At 37.9% G+C, this 10,727-nt stretch overlaps 1 protein-coding gene and 2 long non-coding RNA genes across 4 annotated transcripts in view; 1 reads left to right on the forward strand and 2 right to left on the reverse strand.

Moving 5' to 3' along the window:
* LOC109845617 overlaps positions 1-227 on the reverse strand; it is a 4,460-nt gene extending 4,233 nt beyond the window's left edge. For both annotated transcript variants that reach the window (XM_020414889.1, XM_020414891.1), the window contains exon 1: positions 36-227. In XM_020414889.1, coding sequence (XP_020270478.1) covers positions 36-137 — 102 coding nt within the window. In that variant the 5' untranslated portion in view covers positions 138-227. The remainder of the gene's footprint in view (positions 1-35) is intronic.
* Positions 4,540-6,153, forward strand: LOC109844823. Its single transcript, XR_002248129.1, has 3 exons — positions 4,540-4,809; positions 5,668-5,725; positions 5,827-6,153. It is a non-coding gene; the product is annotated as an uncharacterized LOC109844823 (long non-coding RNA).
* Positions 7,019-10,569, reverse strand: LOC109845474. The gene is made up of 2 exons (XR_002248373.1): positions 10,242-10,569; positions 7,019-7,451 (listed from the first exon to the last, which is right to left on the reverse strand). It is a non-coding gene; the product is annotated as an uncharacterized LOC109845474 (long non-coding RNA).

Below are 10,727 nucleotides of genomic sequence, written 5' to 3' on the forward strand. Positions count from 1 at the left end.
GTTTTTTTTTTTTGTTTTTTTTTTATTTCTTTTGCCTTGTAGCTCTTCTCGAGTCGGTGCATGACGTAGAATCCGAGGACGCCGCCGAGGATGGTGCCGGCCATTATTCTAGCGTATGCCCATTTGTAGGAGACCATCGATCTCCGCTGCTCGAAGTGAGAGGGATTGAGCTCTGAAGTCTGTAAACTTGGGGGCGATAGTGGGCTTTGTCGTACCCAAAAAGGAGCCAAATAGCAAAAGACGACAATAATAATAATAATCATAATAATGAAATAAAATAAAAATAATAATTTACATATATAGCCTTGCATCATCAGTATTTGCAAAAATACACTTCAAATCTCAATATTTACAAGAACTACCCCTCACATCACTAAGTTCAAAGTAATTAATCATCAACTTTAATAAGCTAATTTATAATCCCAATGTAAAATTTATTAACAAAATAGCCAAATTTTTAGCACCAGGTTGATGAGTTTTTTATTTTAGGGGTATTTTTTCACAAAGTTACGATTGGAGCGATAGTTTTGGAAATACTAAGATTTAGGGGGTATTTTAGCAAATACCCATGATTTATGGGGGATATATATGAAAATGACCACAAAAAAAAGGACTTCGGATTCAGTGATCTGTATCCGAATGCTCGCCGTAATACAACTTGTGCAATGATGGATTTGCCGTCTTTGGATCGCTTCCGCTCGATCACCTCAATAATGAAGTTCACGATGCGAGAGTCGTCGTAGTTCAAGTATGCCCGATGAAGAGACTGCGCATAGAAGCGTCATGGTTTCCGTTGCGATGAGATTGACATCAACGTGAGAAAAGCGAAAAAAAAAACTCATATTTTATTTTACGAGCTCAGTGCATGAGCGCAAATGAGGATTTTTATTATGTTTTATTTTACTTTGTATATTTAATTTTATTTTAGGGCAATTTTCCTATATATATAGCCGCCGAATATTCCATATTTGCAAATTTACTTTCTACTAATCTTGATATCAACTAGTTTACATCTCCAAATTTATCACATCGGGTTGTTCTACCCCTTAGTTAGCACCGTTAGAAAAAGGCTAAAATACCAAATTAGCCTAAATATTGTCACCTCTTTACCACTTTGGCCTAAAAAGTGACACCGGCGATAATTTAACCTAACAAGTAACAAATCGGTGATAAATAAACATTTCATGTCACAAAAGTAATTTTTATGCAAGAAAATTAACAGATTTTTATATACCCTTTAAATTTCTCTTAAATTGCTCATATTTTTTTATTTAACCCCTCAAGTTTTAAAAATTATAAATAAGAACCCCTCTCTCACTCCCCACCATCTTTCCCTCCTCTTCTTCTCATATTTTTTATTCTTTTCTTTTCTCAATCGTCACTATTCTCTCTCCTTTCTTTCACATATCCTCACTCTTAAGGAGATTGGTTTTTTCATGATTGGAGGATGAAAGATGAGTAGGAAGTAAGGAGGAAGAGAGTACGTAAAAAAAGAAGGGAAGAATGAGGTTAAGATTGTGGTGGAATCTATAAATTTGGGTGTTAGGTGTTGGTGAAGCAAGTAGGAAGAGAGAGTGAGAGGAAGGAAGAGAGAATGAGAGAGAGGAGGAGATGTTGTGGATTTTGAGTAAAAGAAATGGGAGGAGATAAAGGAAAATAAAGAGTAAGTGTGATGATCAATGAAATAAGGTAGGAGAGAGAGGGAGAAGGGAAGGTTAGGGTATAGGAAGAACAAGGGAATGAAAAAGATGGTGGGAAGGAGGAAGAATGTAGTGGAAAATGAGGATGTCTTTTTACAAATTTTAGAAATCATATTTCATATTCCCTTTAAAAGTACGAGTTCGGGAAAATCTTTGCATGGTCAATATTACCCTTAACTTTTTTAAATATAACAGTATTATCCTAATTTATTCTAATTATCATATCTTCTTTGAATTGGTAACTAAATGATTTATCATATTCATAATGAGACTTAACATGTTATTGTATAAAAAAATATGTTTCATATAATTCAAATCCTTCACTTATTTCAGTTCGTAGAGAAACTTAAAAAACATATGCTAGCCATGTGACGCCCCTGGGTTCACACAAGGCTGCAGTCCAAGGTGAAACCAAGAATGTCAAACCTGCCATGCACCACACCGTGCAATAACATGTTTCACCATCACAATTAACATTTATCTAGTAGAGTCAACAATAGGTGTAGGTACAAAAGAAAGTAAAAGATAGTGCAAGAAGTAACTGATGAAGTGATAGTGATCACATTAATATCTCATCATCCAACATACAGAAATACATAGTCAATATCTGAATAGATAATTGGAATACTCAACAAGTCTCAAATACAAATGTCTGACAAGAGGAAATAAGGCACACCGCCTTTACAACTTCTAGAATAAGACTCTCAAATACCTAAACAAAAGTCTACTGTGGAACTCCAAAAGAAAATATATCTAAGTAAACAGCTGAAGCTAAAATACCTCGCCATCAACCTGCGGCTCTCCGGGCTCCTGGCTCGTTACCTGAAAGGGGGAGGGACAACGAGCGTCAAAGCGCTAGCGAGCAACATCACAACCAACCCCAAGGGAACAGGGCTCGTTGTATAAGAAAATATAGATAATACATAATAGATCTAAAATCATTAATCTTACTAAAGAGGATTTTGGTATTTAGAAATTTACAACACGAGCATAGGTACGTCGAGCGAAATAATCCAAACAAGGAAACCCTCATGTATATACCTTGTATCTCAAATTGTAAATCCCTAAACACCAAACCCGAAGTTCTAGTACAGGAACGATAATAAAAGAAATACAACTAATCTCAGCGCATAAGTACAGTGTCATGTCATAGCCTACATGAATGTCATGTTATTACTTACATAAGTATCATGTCATAATCTACATAAATGTCATGTCATAAACTCCTGTGAGAAAGTCATACACAGGGTTAAGGAATATGTCCGATACAGGAACTAGGTACTGTGGTTTCCAAACACATGGAATAAGTGGCAAATGTCCAACACGATGACTGAAGTGGATTATAGTCCAACACGAGGACATCTATGGATTATAGTCCAACACAAGGACTGTGTAACAGTGGAAAGTATATGCGGAAAGATATACCAAATCTAAATTCGCACGCATCTCGGTGTACATGTCTAAACTTGTGTCAAAGGTCAACCCACATGCACAGATAAATCATTAACATGGTAAACTAGTGTCAGGTCATCGAGGCGACCCGAAAAGCAACTCAAACAGATCAAAAAATCTGAAAAACATCTCATCAGTCGACTGATGTGTCGACTGATGACATCAGTCGACTCATATGTCGACCGAAAAAGCTCAGGCAGCACAGCCTCAGCTCACCAGTCGATTGACTTGTCGACTGAGGAACTGAGAAAAGAACAATCAACCCATCAGTCGACTGATCAGTCGACTGATGACTGAAATTTCAGCCCGTCGGTCGACTGATCAGTCAACCGATGGACTGCAGAAATTCTGCACAGGTTGTTATTCACCCAAAAGTTGATCTAAACTCATCCCCATCAATCCCAAGCATGAAAAATACTGATATCAACATATATGTACCAAACTGGAATGAAAGACCCACATGTAAACATTTATCAAAAACCTTAAACACATAAAAACATGTTTGATACGTTTTGAAATCAATAAATCATGAAATAACTCTTGTCAAACGTTTTTCAGATCTAGATCCCTTTAATAAAACATTGTTGGTCTTTTTATAAACTGAGATGCTCAATACCTCACCTCATATACCATAAAGATTCATTCTTTGTACTAAAAATACGTTTTTGGCTAAATCAAAACTCATTAAACTCAATAAATTCGTGTAAAACAAAAGGGACAGAGTTGGGCGAGATGTTACTCGCCTCTGGGTGATGAACAACTCCTGGATCTGAGAGAGAGTGGTTCTCCTTCGCTGCAACGTGAAGATTTCGACGAAAATTCTCCAAGTTCTTCCCCAAATCACCAAGAACAAGGCTAGGGTTTGAGATAGAGGAGAGGGGGGCTAGGGTTTTTCTCAGATCTGAAGATGAGAGGGGTGAATTCGGATGAAAAAGAATATATGTGAACAGCTAAACCCGACCCAAACCCGAACCAAAACAAAACAGACCCGAAACCTGAAAAACTTAAAATCAGCGTATCAGTCGACTGATGTGTCGACCGATACAGTCAGTCGACTGATGTGTCGACTGATCTGGAAAAATTTAGTTTTGTGCATGTTTTGCTAATTTGTAAAACCAACGCACAAAACTCTACACCCATACTCTCATATCATCTCAAATAACTTGCTATCATGTACTTCAATAACCTCAAGCTATTTATCATAAAAGAATTATTTATTTACTAATAATTCACATATATTCACATGTATGTATGTATGTATGTATGTATATATATATATATATATATATATATGCAGGAAACTGTAGGTGAGCTGGCAGCGCTCTCTTGCGTGCGCTGCAGGGGCTTTTTTACAAAAGTTCCCGCGATTCTTTGCGTGAATTAAATCCCCCGTGACCTCTCTCTCTCCTGAAATAAATCCTGCCAACCTCTCTCTCTTCCCCCCAGAGATACCCAATTTCACGCCCTCCTCCTCCAAAAATCGCTCATCTCTGCCGTCCTCCTCCCAAAATGGAGCCGTCAGCCCGCCGCGAGGCTCGTCGCGCGTGCCCCAAAGACACCACACCTGATCGAGCCCTCTGAGCCGCCGCATTCGCCTGCAACAGATCCACCTGATCTCGATCTCCGCCGCGAGCCCTCTGAGCCCTCTGAGCTGTAGGTAATCCCTCTCTCTCTCGACCTCCAAAAGCTACGAGATCCCCCCCACCTCGATCTCTCGATCCCCCCACCCCTCTCTCGATCTCGAGATCGATCGATCTCCCCACCCCCTCCGCGAGATTCCTCGTCCTCCTCTGCGAGATTCCCCCTCTCTCTTGCTATTCCATTTGCATATTATTGTGCTTAAAACTTGTTATTATGATGGAATATTGTATAATTATGATCAGCATGTTGTAGTTAGCAACAAATTTTCGAAGATGGTTTTCATGAAAAACCCTTGGTTGTAGTTAGCAACAAATTTTCATCAGTTCATTGTATTATTTTGCAGTCTAAAAAATTCACAGAGCATTGTATAATTTTGCACTCTTAAAAATTCACAGAGCTATCATTAGAAAAGTATGTTAGTTTTGTCTAAAAAATCCAAAGTTCATGGTAATTTTATGAATTTAACCGTTTAAGATGATTTCAGCTTTTCTCTTTTGTTGTCTTATTTTAATTGGATATAGTATTCGATAGTTTTTAAATTACAGTATCATATTACCAATAATGGCTTTAGGCCACTCCTTGAACAGTCATACACACTCATTTTTCTTTGTTCCATGGAAAAAAAGTTGTGAGCCTGATCTTGAATCTAAAATATCTCAAAATTAAAACAAGAAAACTTATCTGAGTTGAGTGTCATGGATAAAAGAAACTGGTCTCCCCCTTGCTGCGATCTTCGAAATATTTCACAATAATTGGTGGGCATTTTCTTTAGTAACTACTATAACTAGAAATATTTCACAATAATATTTTTTCATGAAACTTTTTTTGTTTGATTAAATTCTCAGTATTGATTATTTTGTAATGTGATTTGCAGCCAAATTCTCGGTAATGATTAAAATTTTCTCGGTAATGAAGGGCTTAATATTTTTGAGGTAATGATTTGCAGCATATGTTTACACATATGTGAAGGGCTGAATATAGTTTAATGCGCTCAATTCTCGGTAATGATTAAAATTTCTTCTCTTTTATGCAGCTATCTTGTAAAATCCGAGTGAATAGCATCAATGGTGGGTGGGTGGAACACAGGTTGAGCATTCTCTTTTATGTAGCTATCTTGTAATGTGATTTGAGCTTATATTCAGCTACTTTGGTTGTAACTTTGGAGGTTAAGACTTTCTTTGATGAAACTCTGTTTGATGTTGTAACTCATGATGTAACTCTGTTTGATGCTTGTAGCTTTGCTGTAGCTTATATTCAGCTACTTTGGTTATAGCTCAATTCTCTTTTATGCAGCTATCTTGTAATGTGATTTGAACTTATATGCAGCTATCTTGTAATGATTATTCAGCTACTTTGGTTATGCGCTCAATTCTCCGTTAGATTCATCACAATTCCTGCAATGCAACATTTGTAGAGATACAGGTTAATGTATGTACCTCTGTTTATTGAATTTGAAGAACTGATGGAGTAACTTGTGCACTTCTCCATAGTTTTCTGTTGCAGAAACAAGACGCTCCTTTATCCACAGAGGAAGCTTGTCAGTATGGTGTGAGAAATTATGATTTGATGAATTGGATGCATAACGTGAGTCGACCAACAAAACTGCGGCATAGTCATTTATATGCCTAATTGCTCGACCTGTAGAAAGCAATAAGGAAAGAAAATTAGCATTATATAACAAATTTTTGTGCCTATAAATTTATGAATGTGCATAGTATTCCCTTCCTCTTTGCTTACAGCTTCTTAAGATCTCAAAACCAGACTGAACTGTAACATGGTTTCAGAGAAAGAGTCATGTAACATGGTTTCAGAGAAAGAGTCATGGTCTCTCACCCTCTAGTTCACTGAAGTCTCGTCCAGCCAATCTCAGTAACAAAAATGTTCCTACCAGTAATTCTGAGCTTATACTATCCAACCAATAGCAACCAATTACAACTTCTCCATCTAAAATCCGAACATACCATACCCCCATATTATTAAGGGTGAGAATGTGTGATGCTGGGACTTGAAGCATACTTGAGATTCCAGCTATTCAATCTTACTTCCACATCAACCAAAAATTTCAACTTTAAACTGCATCAAGCAGGACAAAACCAAACATCAATTTCGCCAGCAAACAACAAAAACCATCAAAATGGTCTCACCTGAACGAGTCCAGACTTCGCGAGTATAAAACAAATTACTAATCTAATTTTTCTGAAGATACAAATCCAGAACACCAGACGTTCTCATCAACATACACTTCCACAAAGAAGGATAATAGATTCATTCACTCTACTTAGCACAAATCCAATAAATATACCAAATACAAATCCAAGAAAAATACCGAATAAAAGAGCAAATACAACAAGCTTCAACAAATCCATAATATCAATCTCAATCTTTCTCTTTTCCCGCAATTCTCCACTTGACACGGCTCTTGAAACTTGCGGCCTCATGCTCGACAGCTTTGTCTGAACAAGCCCTGTCTTTGAACCTTCAAACTCCTCTTCATCAGATACCCATTTGAAGAATCCGCAATTACTCACTTTCCAATTAGCGCATCCCAAAAACAATCGACCAGGGTTCGACTCGTCCAGATCTAGAGAGTATAGCCCTCCTTCCATAATGGCACAACAGTCCATGACGATTGCTTGAAGATGACTCCATGATTAACGGCTACAGATACAAAAGTTTGCATAAGAGAAAGACCTTGTATTACTAATGTAAATTTTGATCATATAACGTAAATTTTGATCATATTCTTTACAGCTTTACTCAAATTGCTTCAGTTAGGTTGGGGGGATGCAAAACATCTGTAACTTGCTTTAGAATATGTATACATTATTTACAAACCCAAATAAAAGAACACATAAGAATTGAAAGAAAAGCATAACACAAAACAAACTTTCATGCACAATAGAACCATCTGTGCACTTATACACACAAACAACAAAACATCTAAGAAGACTCGTATTAAATCAGATGTGGAGGAACTACATGAAAGATGTTAACCCAAGAATCCAAATTTTAATCCAAAAATCCAGTATTTGAATATTAAAAAAAGTCCAAGTTCTAGTCGGAATCCTAGAAAGTAAACATTCCTGGACGATTATTCTTCCTAACCAACTATCCTGAGCCAATAACACCCCATAAGAGTTTCTCAATGAGAAATTCTAATTACAGTCAATGTATGAGTTTATGTGAACTATAACATAATAAACATCCTACTCGTACGCACTATATAAAAGTTAACACCCAAAAGGCATATTAATAAGTGCTCAGAAATATCCAGACAGTACTATGTAATTTATGTATTAATATCTCAAACAGTTGCTATGCATCAGCTCCTTTTAAACCCTCAAAAAGAGATTGTTTGAGTAGTTCCACGGCAAAGGGACATTCTCAGTAACAAATAGTGGAAAGTAGCAATTCTTAACTTTCATCTTCTTTATTTCTTCATCAAAGAAATCCTGCCAAATTGAAGTATTTATAAAGATAAATCTGTATGACATATGGTGACCTGTTTATTCATATTTTCTAATTAAAATATCCCGAAACCAAAACAACATGCTGATCATAATTATACAATATTCCATCATAATAACAAGTTTTAAGCACAATAATATGCAAATGGAATAGCGAGAGGGAGGGGGAATCTCGCAGAGGAGGACGAGGAATCTCGCGGAGGGGGTGGGGAGATCGATCGATCTCGAGATCGAGAGAGGGGTGGGGGGATCGAGAGATCGAGGTGGGGGGGATCTCGTAGCTTTTGGAGGTCGAGAGAGAGAGGGATTACCTACAGCTCAGAGGGCTCAGAGGGCTCGCGGCGGAGATCGAGATCAGGTGGATCTGTTGCAGGCGAATGCGGCGGCTCAGAGGGCTCGATCAGGTGTGGTGTCTTTGGGGCACGGCAATCATCTTCGGGGCACCACCAGGCATACTTTCCAAAAATTGATTAAATAACCACACAAAATCATCAACGCTCTCATGATTCAAAAATCCACAAGCAAAAACAATTGTTTGACCATGATTGTTAACCCCCATTATTGGTGCAAATATAAGGCCATAGCGATTAGTGTTATAAGTAGTATCAAAGATTACAACATCACCGAAAAATTTGTAAGCCCGCCTTGATCTTGCATCGGACCAAAAACAACGAGTAATCTTTTGTTCCTCATCGGCCTCAATTTGAAAAGTAAATGAGGGATTCTTTCCTTGTTCCAATTTTAAATACTCATAAAACATTTCTCCATCATGCCCCTTCATATCAGCACGTATATCCCTTTCATGATTATACAAATCTCTTTGCGTGCACCCAATATTTTCTATACCTCCAGATTGTACTCCAAGAAAACTAAATTGTTGATGCTGAGGTATATTCACCATGGAGAGCTGTTTAGTTAAAGACTTTGTTGCAGCTGAAACGTTACGATGGGACCTCAAAAGATGAACCTTTGATGGTGTTGATAGCGGGTGACTGTGCTCCTCATTAAAAACAGTAACAATGTATTTTCCGGAGTTTGATTTTAAAACTGTAATTTTGGCAGTACAATCCTCAGCTAAGCTTCATCGACGTCTTTTCTTTCCAACATCCACGATTTTTAGAGATTTTCCTTGTTTAAAACAAACATACTCCTTCCTTCTTATTTCACAACTTCCCGGCTCTTTCTGAGTAGTTCAAGACCTTACACTAAACTCAGCTGCTTTAGCATAAGCATTGTAGAATGTCACAACATCATCTATTGTGTTAAATTCTCGCCCCTTTTTTGGCTTCAACTCATCTGATACTTGAGGAGTATATATCAAATCATCGTCGTCCAAGTTTACTTCATTAGCTTCAGTGCCCAAGTTTTCCATTTCTCACAAAAATTGTAATTGACCTATAAAAAAATGGAGGCAATCTGAAACAGAAAATAATATGGGGAAAAAAGACTTAATTTTCGACATTAGTACCTAGTTCTTTTCTGATCGCATAAAAATGAAAACCCCCCAGAACTATATAAATGTGAGTTGGGGCGCTTGATGGTTACCTGAGTTGGGCGAAAAAATAATCCTGGCTACGCCACTGCTTATAAAGTATCGTTATTTCAAACTTATTACCCCTGTGGTTTCATTTTTGCAGATAGGCTTCCGGGGTTAGTTTTTTACTATTTTATTCTCAAGTAGACTTGCTAATTTTACCCTGGGGCGATATATTCATTAACAAAACTTGTAATATTCATTAAGAAAAAATGTACAGGTAAGTGATTATTCATTAACAAAACTTGTAATATTCATTAACAAAACTAAGAGGAAAAAAGGGAAGTTGATGATTGGCAGTCGAAACTGTTGTTGACAATTGATGAGTATTCACCATGGTTTTACATAAACTCCAACACTTTACTTCAGCTGAAATTGCATTAGAAAAAAGGAGAGGTTGAAGCATTTGTCGAAAATAGGTAAACAAATTTGGGGCTTGATGGTTACCTGAGTTGGGGGATCTCGAGATCGAGCTCGAGGGAGTTGGGGATAGTCGGTCACGGTTGGCGGAGTTGGACTTAATCGTCGTCGGCGTCGGATGAGTTGGGGAAGTCGGCGGTCTCAGACTTCGTAGTCGTGGTGGAGGAGGCGGTCTCAAATTTTGTAGTCGTGGGGTTCGTGGTGGTGAGGCGGATCTGGGGAGCTCCGGTTGGAGATGGGTTATTTGGGAGATCGTCGGCGTTGGAGATGGCAGATTGGAGATGGAGGGGGAGCTCCGATTGGAGATGGAGGAGGGATTGGGGATTTTTTGGGAGAGAGAGAAAGATTTTGGGTCACGAGACTTGAAGATCTCGCTGATGCTGGCTTGGATTGTCGGTGACATTTTGCAAAAAAGCCCCCTCTTTTAATCCCCAAGTACGGTCACGAGTTCGAAGTCAATTAGCGAAGTTTTTTTGCGAAAAAACCCAAAATCGCCTCAATGCGTACAAATCG

Source organism: Asparagus officinalis, chromosome 6, assembly GCF_001876935.1.
Source record: "Asparagus officinalis chromosome 6, Aspof.V1, whole genome shotgun sequence".
NCBI lineage: Eukaryota > Viridiplantae > Streptophyta > Magnoliopsida > Asparagales > Asparagaceae > Asparagus > Asparagus officinalis.